This window comes from Carica papaya, chromosome 5, assembly GCF_054855325.1.
Source record: "Carica papaya isolate Zhongbai chromosome 5, ASM5485532v1, whole genome shotgun sequence".
NCBI classification, from domain to species: Eukaryota; Viridiplantae; Streptophyta; class Magnoliopsida; order Brassicales; family Caricaceae; genus Carica; species Carica papaya.
Genome location: NC_142313.1, coordinates 36,236,489 through 36,251,016, shown reverse-complemented (window position 1 = coordinate 36,251,016; position 14,528 = coordinate 36,236,489). Strand labels below are relative to the sequence as shown.

The window sequence follows — 14,528 nt, the reverse complement described above, 5'->3', positions numbered from 1 at the left end:
GGGTAGTTACATACGAAAAAACTTCTTCCTTTCTTATGTGGATAAGTATTTGATCCAAATGCATTCCTCCGCTTTAAGATGTCCATTTCATCCCCATTAATTCCCTTCTCTAGATTTGACTTTAACTTACTTGCCAACCCTTTAACCTGATGGAAATTGTGATATTAAATTAGGGAACCTAACAACATAGAGCAACATGGCATATAGCGGTCAAATATGAAATTGACTTACCCCACCATATTGTTGCAGAGCAGAAAAATTATGATCCCTGGTAACTGCAGCAAGTTGTTCTAGTTCAATTGTGAAATCACCACCAGAAGTTGGAGACGTAACTGTTGTGCCGAGCACTATATAGGTTGAAACAAATTAACAAACAAATAAGAAACCTCAATGGCCTAAATAATACTTGCTGTAGTTCAAGAATAAATATCAATCCTACCATTCGCATGCTCTCGAAACATAGTTAACATTTTTTATCTCCTTTTTTCTCTCAAAAAAGAACAAGTTAATTTTTTTGTTATACATGCTGGAAAGTAACCAAAGTAAATTCTTATTTTCACATTTTGCACACTGAGCTCAGCTACAGTGACAGCGTGATGCTTGTAAATAACGACTTGATAACAATAGGATGACGTCCATACAACCATCTTATTGACTGAATTGCAACAAGAAAAAGGCAAGAAGAAATTGCTGTCCATGTAAATGGCCAGTAAACAAAAAAAGTTTTAGACTGACATCAAAGCCAATGATAAAATTTAAGATACCAGAAGAGGCACCACAAAATTAGGATAGAGAAGACAGGTAGCTAATAAACAACAATTTTTTGTCACGAAGCTGATGAACCATCGTTGGGATATTTTGCTGTGGAGATCTAGAAAATGGTTAAAAACCATCTCATAGTAGTGAAAAGAGGGCAAATAAACTATCATTGGTCTAGTGGTTGGTGAATGGCCCTATTCCTCTGAATTACTAGCTTGGACAGTATCCTAGATTTCAAAAACAAAAAGAAGCTGATTGCGCTTCTCTTAATATATTTTTCGAACCACTTGGTCTTCAAGGTTTTGTATCTGTTCTAGGATAAGAAATTGCTGGTCCCAGATATTCTGTATTTTGTTCAGAGGCCATCCTCTTCACAGTGCAGAGGATCTTGATACCTTTTAGATAATTTTGGCTAATCCTTTTTTGTAATTTTTGTTGCTTGTGTACATAGGCGGCAACCCGTTGCTGCCTTTTGTCTATAATACTTATTTTCTGGCTAGAAGTACCTTGGTTATGAAACTTGGTTCTTTACAATCAATAGAGAATACAATTATTTTTGCTAGTATCAAGTTCTGTGTTAGACAAAATTTATAGGAACTTTGAGGATAGAAAAACTAGATTTTTTTATAGATAAGAAAGAATATTATTGAGAAGGGAGAAAATACAAGACAAAAGGACTAGGTATCCTCTAGCCAAACAAAGAGACTAGCTAGACATTAGAAGGCATAGCCAGAGACTCTCTCTGTAAAACTGAAAGAGGAAATAGAAAATGTAGCCCAACCAGCAAAATTCTTAAAAATGGAACTGGACTTTGCAGACCAAAAGGCAACTTTTGTCAACAATCACATATACAGCCCCATCCTTTCCCGAGCATTAGTAATAAATGAGCTTTAGATTGCCTTAAAAAATGAGCTTTAGATCATCAAATTTACTGAAGATGCACATTTGAGGCCCATGCTTGGTCTTTGGTAGTTTGGGGGACCACGATAGAACTTTTCCTACGAGGGAATTCACATAGGAAGAAATTTATAAGGGCCTCATCATTTGCAAAGGGGATAAAGCTCTAGGTTTTCCACTATGAGATTCTTTTAACATAACTGGAGGATTGTCAAAGATGTCCGCTTGCTCTATATTTAAGGAATTCAACAGTATGAGTTCATTTTATGTAAAGTTTGAATTCTATATTCATGGTGTTTGTTTCTAATATAGGAGGAGCTTCAAACATTAAAAACTTAAAACCTATTAGCTTGTCGGGAATATTCGATCATTGCAGAAATCTTGGTGAGGAGGACAATGGAAGTGGTGGGATAGGTGTAGGTGAGTGTTAGCATGTTTTTGTTGAGGGAAAGCAAATTGTGGATATTGCTTTAATTTCCAGTGAGGTGTTTGATAACCTCTTAAGAGGTATGGAAACAAAATTTTGTGTAAATTAGACATGCGAAAAGCTTATGATCATGTGGTATGGAATTTTCTCTTTTTCCATGTTGGATAGATTGGGATTTGGAGGAAGATATAGTGGGTGGATAAAGGCTTGTATTACTTTTGTGTCCTTTACACCATAGTTAATGGAGGCCCATCATCTTTCTTTAAAGCCTCTAGGAGCTTGAGACATAGGATCCTTTATCACCTTTGTTCTTATATGGTGACAGAGGCTCTCAACAAACTTATCTCAAAAGCTAGGGTGGGTCTGTTCAGGGGTTTGATGGTAGGGGAGTGCAAAGGGAAGTTTAAGTCACTCATTTACTTTTCACAGACAACACTCTTCTTTTCTATGAGCTGGAGCACAGGGTCTTATGGATTATGAGGTGTGTATTGCTTTGGTTTTAGGCAGTTTCTGGCCTCAGGATTAATCTAACAAAATCTAAGTTTGTGATGACCAGAGATAATAGAGAGGCTTGTCGAAAATCAGAAAACTTGGGGTGCAAGAATGCTAATTTTCCCATAAATATTTGGGGATACCTTTGAGAGCAAACCTTAAGGAGGTAGCAGCTTGGGATCCTATGGTAAACCGATTTGAATCGAGATTAGTTGGTCTACTGTCCACAGGTGGGAGGTTGACCCTTATAAAAAAGTATTATGGTCAGCATTGCGATCTATTTGATATCCTTAAATACAATTTCTCCTAATGTGGCAAATAGATTGGAGAGGATCCAGTGTAATTTCATACGGGTGACAACACGGAGAAGAGAAGATACCATCTAGAACCTTGGGACAAGGTAATATAGCTACCCAGAGAGAAGGTTTGGGTTTGAGTTCTTTGGTGGGATTCAATAGAAAACTTTAAAAAAACGTGGCGTCACAAGTTCATGGGGGAGAAAAGGAGTCTCTGGAGGAGAAAAATAATATCATGTGATTAGAATTTTATTAAAATAAAGATAATTCTCTATATATATATCCTAAGTGTAATAACAAAAGTAATAGAAAATAAAAGAAGTACATTTTCTCTAAAAATTATTATGATATCAAAATCAACGTAAGACTATTTTAAAGTTTTATTTTTAAAACTTTTTTTCAAACTCTAAAATAACAAAATAGGCTAAATTGGTACTCAATTACCAAAAAACAAAACTTATCATCACACCAGACAAAGTCGCCACTCACAGCGGGTCAGCACACCACCCAATTTTCATGCACATGAATCACACGTGCTGCCGGCAGCAGAAGCGCGTGAGCCACACACGTCGTCGACTTCATCTCATTAGGCTCGAAAAACCTTGAAACACCGCCATAAACGCGCATTCCGCACGAAATCTGTTTTTAAACGAGAAATCCAGCTTGATCGCACATCTCCTACCATTTTTTCACGCGGCTGTGCACATTCGGAAGATTTGCCATTCCGCACCCTCCGCCACTCTATTTCAGCCACTCCACATCTGCAGACGGCTCGACTACTCCTCCCACATGCATACTGCTCCAGTCACGCATTGAGTCGCACTGCATTGACCGGATAGATCTCCTCCGCTGCATCATTCTGTTTTTCCACGCATGGGGACATTCATTTCGCCACTCCGCGCACCGAACCACTCAGACCTGTTTTGTCTGCACCTGAGCCGAACTGTTTGCGTCCGAGCTATCTGATTTCGAATTTTTTTATCTTTTTTTGGCTCTTTGGTGCAGATTAGGAGGTTTATTTTTTATTACCAGATATTTTTCTTCTTGTTTTTAGTATTCTAAAATGATATAAATAAAAAATGTGAGTGTTACTAGTTTCGATAACCCTTTTTTATAAATCAGTCCTGTAAAACTTGATAGAACTAATTATCTTATTTGATCGAAATCTTATTTATTGTTCATTAAATTAAGAAAATTGTAAGGTTACATTACTGGTGAGGTGAAAAAGTCAGATGTTGGTAGTTTAGGATATAATAAATGGGACTCTGAGAGCGCCTTGATATTGTCATGACTCATCAATTCCATGTAACCCCATATTGTCAGAATATATTTGTTGCTTAATACTATCGAAAAAATATGGAATGTAGCATCTCTTACATACTCACAAGTGGATAATGATAGCTAAATTTATGAACTCCAAAATAAAGTTCATGACACAAAGTAAGGAGAAATGACTATTTCTCAATATTTTTATGAACTGAGTAGATTATAATAGGAGTTAGATTACTATTAAGACTTCCAAACAGATTGTCCTACAAATGCAGTCAAATTTTAGAAATTAAAAGAAAAAGAACAGACTTATAATTTCTTAACTAGTTTGAACATCAAATATGATTATATACGAGTTTAGATGCTTGGTAAGAATCCTCTTTCCTCATTAGAACAAACTTATGCTCATGTCTAGTAAAAAGAAAGCAGAAGAAATATCATATTTAACGTTGTACTGATTGAGAAGGTTGGATTAGTTACTCAGTCTGACCAATGTAGGTATATACGAAAGTGTGACTATTGTGGCAAAGCAAAACACACTAGAAAAACTTGTTGTAAGTTGCATGGAAGACCAGTTAGAGGCCGTGGGGAAAGAAGAGGTGGAACCACGAGAATTCAAGTAAATTTTGTTGAAGGCAGGGAAACACCTTACTCACCATCTGTTGGAGCTTTTTCAACAGAAAAGGTTCAAAACCTGAAGCGTTATTTTAATCAACTTAACTCTTCATCAACTATTAGCACATCAAATATATTAAAATCAGGTATTATTCATTTTCATATTACTTTTACTCCTAATACTTAAATTATAGATTTTGAAGCTAAAGACATGACAGACTCTTATAAAGAATTCCTAACCTATTTTACTTGTATTGAAGGAGAAAATACCCGTATAGCAAATGGGTCATACACCCCCATGTCTGGAACAGGTTCTATTAATTGTACCCCTACTATTATACTGTCTTCAATTTTACATGTGTCTACTTTTTCTAACAATTTTTTATCTATTAATGTCATTATTAGAGATCTCAACTGTAAAATTGAATTTTTCATAATTATTGTATATTTCAATATTTTCAAACTGGGAAGAGAATTTGCACTGATAGAGTGTAAGATACCTTATATGTTTTGGATAGAAACCAGAACTTAATCGAAAATCAAGCCACCATTGGGAATAAGAAAATCAATCTATAAATATTACAATAGCACCTACTATTGGGACATCTTTCATTTTTTATTTTAAAAAAAATTATATTCTAATTTATTTGTTAGAACCTCTATAAATTCTTTATTTTGTGATGCATGCAGACTTACTAAACATAAGAGAAGCTCCTATTAAGTAATAATAGAAATACTGATTCTTTTATGAATGTTCACTCTGATGTGAAGGGGGGGGAGAGGAGGGGACCTACTCAGAATAACTCTCTATCAGGTCCTATATGATTTGTTACTTTTATTAACTGTTGTATTAGATTAACATAAATTTATCTATTAAAAGCAAAGAGTGATGTATTTTTATGCTTTCAATCATTACATAAAATGATATGTACACAGTTTAGTATTAAAGTTAAGATTCTGAGAACTGATAATGATATAAATGTATGAATAGTGAGTTTCGTGCCTACTTAGAGTCAAATGGAATTATTCATCAGACAATTTGTGTCTATATCAACGAACAAAATGGGATTGCTTAAAGGAAAAACAGACAGATATTGGAGGTAACTCGGTCACTAATATTCACCATGAATCTAGCAAAAGTTACTGGAGAGATATACTTCTCTCAGCTGCTTATCTTATCAACAGAATATCTTTGCGAGTTCTAAATTTTAAAAGTCTTATGAAGGTTTTGTAAGGAAAAAATTGCTACTTTGTTCCTCCCCAAAAGTATTTGGATGTGTGTACTTTGTTCATAATAGAAATATGAATAAATTAGAACCTAAAACTCTCAAATTTGTATTTGTTGGATATTCTCCTATCCAAAAAGATTACAAGTGTTATCATCAATTATTTAGAAAATATTTTGTAACTATAGATATTACTTTTAGGGAAACCGAGCCTTACTTCAACTCAACCCCAAGACATCTTCAGGAGTAGAGTGAGAGGGAAGATATGATACCCAATTGGGTAACACATGACAGTCCTATACCCAATTGGGTATCATATTATAAGTACTTAACTGATATGAGTGCTGGAAACAGAAGAATCTTTCCGGCTAAGCTGATTTGGACAACAAAAATTCCTCCTTGCATTGCTTTTTTCGCTTGGGAGGCATGTTCGGAAAAAGTTCTCACCTTGGATAGGTTGAAAAATAAAGGCAGGATTATTGTAAATGGTTGTTACTGCTGTCTTAAGGCAGAGGAAACTTGCAATCATTTACTTTTATGGTGCTCTATTGTGTATAACCTATGATGTAGAATTTATGGTTTGTTAGGTATTGATTGGGTAATCTCGAGTTCAGTTGGGGGGGAGATTTGGGCTTGGGATAGTTTATATATAAAAAGAAACATTGCCAATATTATCCCGTTGATTGTTTCTTGGGTCATTTGGAAAGAGCGGAATAGAATGACTTTTGATAGCATAAAAAGTAGTTCTAATAGATTAATTAATAGGTGGATATACTTGTTTGGGACAATTGTGTTAGGTCATGAAATCATTAATAATGAAAATTTTGGGGATGTCATTGATACATTAACTTCATTGTAGATGTTTTTGCACATTGGTGATACCCTTTTTTTGGTACCTTGTGAATAATTTTTTACACTTTTTATTTCAAAAAAAAAATATTTAGAGGGCGAGTCATATTTAAGAAAAGAGTTCTATTACACAAAGTCTTATTCAAGAAGAAAATGTTGGACGACTAGATAAATCAAATTTGAAAAGGTATTTAAAGAGAGATAAGTCAGACAAAACCATCATGCAGTCTGTCCCAGGTCAAGAATCTACTCTAATTCCAAAAGATACTCATGAGTTATCTTTCCCTTATGCTTTATCAGATAAATTTATTACTTTTAGAAAGGGAACGAGAACTTACACTAACTATTCTATATCTAACTTTATTTCTTATAATTCTCTCTCTCCCTCCTATAGAGTTTGTCTTATATGTTTTCTCTGTATCTATTCCATACGATTGGAGAGTAACTTTAAGAGATCCCAAATGGAAGGAACTTATAATTGAAAAAATGAAAACATTGACAAAAAATGAAACATAACTTATTTTACCCCCACAAGAAAAGAAAATGGTTGGTTGTAAATGGGTATTCACTGTAAACACAAAATAAAGAGATCAATTGAAAGGTACAAAACTAGATTGATGGTTAAAAAGTTTACTCAAATCTATGGAATTGACTATAAAGAGATCTTTGCACATGTTGCAAAGATGAACACAATTAAAATACTTCTATCTTGCGCAACTAACATTGATTGGGGTTTACAACAATTTGATGTAAAAAGTACATTCCTTCATGGAGACTTAGAAGAAGAGATATACATAAAAATTCCACCTAAATTTGAAAATGAAAGGATGCAAGGAAAGTTTTATAAATTAAAAAATGTTTTATACGGATTGAAGCAGTCTCCTGAATCATGGTTTGAAAGGTTTAGAAAAGTTATGATCTCTTTTGCATATCAACATAGCAATGTTGATCATAACCTACTTATTAAGCATCATGAAGGTAACGTCATTCTTCTCATTATTTATGTAGAACTTCTTATTCAAAAGTTTGAAACAAAAGATTTAGAAAAATTGCAATACTTATTAGGAATTGAAGTTGTCAAATTTAATAAAGAAATCTTTATTTCTCAAAAAAACTATATCCTACAGTTATTATAAGAGACTGGTAGGATGGGTTGCAAACCAGCAGAATCACTCATTGAAAACAATCACATGCATGACCCTCGTGAGATTATTTGGACAACTCATTATCTCTCGCATACCAGACCTGATATAACACATGCAATTAGTCTAGTGAATCAGTACATGCATGACCCTCGTGAGATTCATTTACATGTTATCTTCCACTACAAGCAGATAGTGGTAAATCAGTTGACTTGCGAAGATATAAAGATTATTTGGACAACTCATTATCTCTCGCATACCAGACCTGATATAACACATGCAATTAGTCTAGTGAATTAGTACATGCATGACCCTCGTGAGATTCATTTACATGTTATCTTCCGCATATTAAAATACCTAAAATCTGCATTGGGAAAAAGTTTACTCTTTTTAAAACATGGCCACCTTAAAATAGAAATATTTACAGATACTAATTAAGCTGGGTATCTGAATGTAGAAGATCAATTATATGTTACTGCACACTTCTAAAAAGCAACTTAGTTACATGGAAAAGCAAGAAGTAAAGTGGAGTTGTCCGCTCCAGTGTTCAAGAAGAATATAGAGTAATGACTCAAGGAATATGTGAATTAATTTGGTTACAAAAACTAATGAGAGAATTAAAATTACTTAAAGATAAGAAACTACCTCTATTTTGTGACAATAAAGCAGTCATTAATATTACTCAAATCTATTTCAACATGACAAGACAAAATACATTGAGATTGATCAACATTTTATAAAAAAGAAAGTGGTTGATGGCTCTCTATACTTACATCATGTATCTTCTAATGATCAGGTGGCAGATATCTTCACTAAATGACTATGCACTAAATCTCTTCAAAATCTGTCTTGCAAGTTGAGTATGTATAATATCTTTAAACCAATTTCAGGAGGAGTATTGATAAGGATAATTATTATTAAATAGAATCCTATGCAAAATAGGATATTTTTATTATTTAGAGTTCTATTAATAAAATAATATCATGTAATTAGAGTACTATTAGAATAATAATAATTTCCTATATAGATATTGTAAGTGTAACAACAAAAGTAATAAGAAATAAACGTAGCATATTTTTCTTCAAAAATCTTCAGTTAGCTTGTCCTTGACGTATTCAAAGGTTGAGATTTGGTGTCTAGAGTTGATTGGGAATTTGAAAGATTGAGATATCGCAGAATATATAAAGTTCAGAGAATCAATCTCGAAGGTTAAAGTGAATTGTTCGATAGTAGAGATAGTTTCCATATGAAACTAAGCTCTTCGAATGTTTTATTGATGAAATCATACTATGGACATTTATACAACAGAGTGATGGAGATGGATGATTTTCCTACTAATGCAGATTTAGAAGGTTAAGGTAACTCCTAGTATAGGTTTTTCCCTTAGGAGGTAGCTTCAAAGAGTCTTCTGACATTGGATAAGATGAATAGAAGAGGAAAAATCTTAGCGAATGGATGCTTCTTGTGCATGAACAATCCAGAATCTTGAAATCATATCCTCTTGTGGTGTCCATTTGCATATTGTCTTTGGAGTTTGGCATGTGGATTGTTGGGTTGAATTGACTTACGACAAGTTCAGTTAAGAATGAGGTTGATGTGAGCATGGATCATCTTGGGCCACATGGAAGAGACATCATCATGCCAAGTGGAGCCATAACAAGGAGTCATACTCAAGGATTACAACAAACTTTCCAACTCTTCATCCAAACTTGGATTATTGAGGAAAATGGGTTTAGACCCACTAAAGAAGCCCAAGAAAATAAGTTACCTAACCAATTAATCCAATGGTATAATAGTCTTATCAACTTTCTTCAAACACATGATGGAAATGGATAAGAAAATGAAACAATAGGCCAAGAAAAAGGGGAAAACCATATCTATCATAATTAGGAATTCCTTATGTAATTCCACCTATTTAAGAATTTAAATTTTATTTTTAATTAATTTTATATGTAATTACAATTTTAATTAGAAAATTTTTATTATCTTTTTATTCACATGACTTACCCTATAAATAGGCCATCAATTTTTTATTGTAAGTATTTAAGATTAAAATCAATAATATTGTACGTCTTATTCAAGAGATGTGTCTTCATTCTTGTTATTGACTAAATAGTGGATCTACTTATTAAAATAATTCTTTATAGTGTTGTTCCATTCTTCTTTTAATTTTCTATTTTCTAATTATCTTAATTCCTATCATTCCTGATAGATGGTTAACTAAGGAGGGTTTTCATCGGATCAAATTCATTTAGTGCCTTGAATGAAATTGTGAGAGTTCCTAATCACATTGGTTGATATTGAGTTCTGCATCATTTAGTATTAGAGTTTTGACTCCTTCTAAATCTATTATCTTTTACCTTTTTACTTTTAGATTCTTGCACCATTTATCTTTTTTTTTTTTGTTCATCTACTCAAAAAAAAAAAAGATTAACTCATTCATCAATCCAAGCAAGACATAACATCAATTGACGTTTTCTTAACCTGATAACATCATTGTTGAGTATCATTTTTTTTAATCTATTTTTCTTACAAGTTTGTTTCCTGTGCAAAAAAAATAGAGAGAAAAGAAAAGAAACAAAGAAAAGAAATCCCATCAGAAAAGTACTTACTTTTTTTGTACTCAACCATCCTTCTTTGCAAAGGTGCAAGAACCACCTCTACATAAGGCAAAAGCCCCTTCTATTCTATAATTTTTTCTTACAACTGCGTGCATCCACACTTACACAGTTCATTAAAGGTGATTTTTTTTTTATCGAATATAACGTACATCAGGAATAGATTGGTAGGAATATCTTTTGGATTTCCCCTTGAGCCAATACCGAATCCCTACATCTTCTATAAACTGCCAAATTTTTTTCTACTCTCAGTTTCTTTTATTGTTCTAAGGTTTAGTTCTCTGATATATCTAAGCATCTAAATTGCATATTAGAGCTTAGCGTAATTAATAACACACTATTTCTTCCTCTGCGTGTTACACTTTTACTTCTAGTATTAGTGCAATATTTATTCTACAGGACTCCTTACGGTATCTTAAACAATACTTGAGAATACTTTGATTCAAGATGATCTATCCGACACTCAATTTGAGGGTGGGAGATAAAAAGGTAAAAAGCAAGAATATGTGAGAATATCAGAGGGTAACAACTGAGTGAGTAAAACACGAGAGAACCAGTGAGAAATCTTTACTTTTGATTACTAACCACTTCTGCAGGGAATTCTTTTCTAAAGATGTCAAGCGAACACTAGAGTCTTGCCGACATAAAACTCTTTTTAGAGGTTATGCAAGCAGAATTGACATGACTCAGTAAAAAAGTAGATAATCTAAGTGGTGGCTGAAATGAGGCAGGGCACGGGACTCCAAACACTAGACAACCTAGGACTCAATACCATGACGATGAGTTCGGGTCCTGTAATGATGAGGAGGAAGATGTGGTGGAGAGGAGAGAAAAAATGAGAGATAAAAATATTACCTCCATCAAGATCAGAATACCACCTTCCAAGGGTAGGAATGATGTTGAAGCATACTTAGAGTGGGAGAAGAAGGTAGAACTAGTCTTTGATTGCCATAATTACCACGAAAAAAAAAAGATCAAACTACCAGCAGTAGAGTTCACTGATTACGCCTTAGTATGATGGAATCAACTACTACTCATTAGACGGCGTAATGGAGAATAACCAATTTCCTCCTGAAGAGATATGAAAACAATCATGCGAAAAAGGTTTGTACCCTCTTACTATTATAGAGAAATGCATTAAAAGTTACAGCGTTTAATACAGAGGTCTATATCCATTGAGAACTACCACAAAGAAATGGAGATGGCTATGATTAGAGCCAATATAGAAGAAGATCCCGAAACAACCATGGCGACATTTGTCAGAGGTCTCAACAGAGACATCGCCAACATGGTGGAATTACAACACTATGTGGAGGTTGAGGACATTGTCTACATGGCCATAAAGATTGAGAGACAACTAAAGAGTACAGGTAAGAGAACATTCCATACCACTCCTACCTTTAACTCCATATGGCCATAGAAAGAGGAAAGGAAGGGAGTTGAGGCAAAGAAGGAGAAAACAGCCATACCCGACTATAAAGGTAAAACAGCTATATCATCTCAGAAACATACCACTATCAAATATTTCAGGTGTTTAGGATCTAGGCACATTGTTTCCCAATGTCCGAATTACAGGGTGATGCTGTTAAAAGACAATGACAAAATCGATAGTGACTCTAAAAGCAATACCATGTCATCACTAGAGGATGAGGATAAGGAGAATGAGTATATGACTCAAAGGGAGTCTCTGATTATAAGGAGAGCCCTCAACATCCAAATAAAGGATGAGGATTATCATAGAGAGAACATATTCCATACACAATGTCTTGTGGGTGAAAAAGTATGCAACATGATCATCGATGGAGGTAGTTGCATCAACGTAGCCAGCAAACACTTGTTGAGAAGGTAGAATTAGCTTATGCCAAGCACCCCAATCCATACCGGTTACAGTGGCTAAATGAATGTAGAGACATCCGAGTAAACAAGCAGGTAATGATAACTTTCACCACAGGAAGGTATCATGATCAAATTCTTTGTGATACGTACCTATGCATGCTAGTCACATCTTATTAGGGGGACCATGGCAATATGACCAGCGAGTTACTCATGACGGTTTTAAGGACCGCTACATCTTTAGTTTCAACGGGCAAAATCACACTCTCATCCCGTTGACACCTAAGGAGATATGTGAAGATCAGTTTAAAACCAAAAAGTCAATGAAAAGAATAACACAAAAAGAAAAAGAAACAAAAGAGTCCCGAAAAAAAAAAAAGAGAAGACCCAATAAGTGAACAAAAAGAGGCCCAAAAGAAAATAGAAGGCCTACTAAGTGATAAAGAGGTCAGAAAAAAAAGCCCACTGAGAGAGTAAAAGGCACAAAAGAAAAGAGAAGGCCTAGTGACAGAAGAGCAATAAGAGAAAAAAGTGTGTCTACTTGTAAGGGAGAGAGAGTCGATGAGAGTGTATTGTGAGAAACAAAGTCTAGTTGTACTTCGGTATAAGGAGGCTTATTTGAGCTTAACTGACCTTAACTTCTTTTTGCCTAGTGTTCTATTGTCTGTTTTGCAGGAATTTGAGGACGTATTTCCAGATGAGGTACCAGATGGATTACCACCGATACGAGGGATCGAGCAATGGATCGACTTCTCCCCCGGATCATCGATTCCCAACCACCCCGCCTACCGAAGCAATCCCGAGGAGACAAAAGAGCTTCAGAAATAGGTAGAGGAGTTGTTGGAGAAGAGATATATTCATGAAAGTTTAACTCCTTGTGCAGTGTCAGTTCTGTTGGTACCGAAGAAGGATGAGTATTGGAGGATGTGTGTGGATTGTCGGGACGTGAATAAAATCATGGTTAAGCATAGACATCCCATTCCCTGACTCGATGATATGCTCGACGAGTTAAGCGGCATAAGTGTCTTCACCAAGATCGACTTGAAGAGTGGCTACCATCAGATCCGTATGAATCCCGGACATGAGTGGAAGACTGCCTTCCGAATTAAATATGATTTATATGAGTGGTTGGTTATATCTTTTGAGTTGACTAACGCTCCTAACATCTTCATGCGTTTAATGAATTATATTTTACGGTCATATCTTGGTAAGTTTGTAATTGTTTATTTTGATGCATTTTAATATATAGCAAATTATTAGAAGATCATGTTGAGCATATTAAAAATGTCCTAGAAACACTGCAGAAAGAATAGGTATATGCTAACTTCAAAAAGTGTACCTTTTGTAGTAAAAATTAATCTTTTTGGGCTTCATTGTTAGCACATAGCATATTGAAGTAGATTACGAGAAAGTTTCCATTAAAGATTGGCCTACGCCTAAGACTGCAAGCGAGGTGAGGAGTTTCCATAGGCTAACCAGTTTTTACCGATGGTTTGTAAGGGATTTTAGTTCCATAACTGCACCTTTAAATGAATTTGTTAAGAACACGAAATTTGTATGGACTGACAAATAGAAAAATGTTTTTATTTACTTAAAGAAAAATTGTATACTGTGCCTACTCTAACATTACCAAATTTTGATAAAACATTTGAGCTTGAATATTATGCTTCAGGTATCGGTGTAGGAGTAGTACTACTACAGGAAGGATGCTCCATTGCTTATTTTAGTGAAAAGCTCAACGGCACACCTCTTAATTACTCCACCTACAACAAAAAACTGTATGCACTAGAGAGAGCACTGGAGGTATGGCAACATTATCTTCTACCCAAAGAATTCGTGATCTACACAAATCATGAATCATTAAAACATCTAAAGGGATAGGATAAGCTCAATCACCAACATGGTAAGTGGATAGAATTCATTGAAACATTTCCTTATGTCATCAGGTACAAGAAAGATAAGACAGCATTGTAGCGGATGCATTGTCACATAGGTATGTATTACTTACAAATCTTAGTTCTAAATTGTTCGGCTTCGAGTATATTAAAAAATTATATCCCAATTATAGTGACTTTGCTAATGTTTATGCAGTATGTGAAAAATGT

At 34.5% G+C, this 14,528-nt stretch overlaps 1 protein-coding gene across 9 annotated transcripts in view; it reads right to left on the bottom strand.

Annotated features, from left to right (window-relative positions):
- The window catches only part of LOC110813186 (calcium-transporting ATPase 9, plasma membrane-type-like), a 43,684-nt gene that overhangs the window by 19,044 nt on the left and 10,112 nt on the right, over positions 1–14,528 (bottom strand). For all 9 annotated transcript variants that reach the window (XR_015819378.1, XM_088220572.1, XM_088220575.1 and 6 more), the window contains 2 exons: positions 232–347; positions 15–146 (listed from right to left, as the gene is read on the bottom strand). Coding sequence is in view for 8 of the 9 variants with exons in the window: in XM_088220572.1 (XP_088076698.1) it covers positions 15–146; positions 232–347 (248 nt within the window). In the remaining variant the exon portion in view is untranslated. The remainder of the gene's footprint in view (positions 1–14; positions 147–231; positions 348–14,528) is intronic.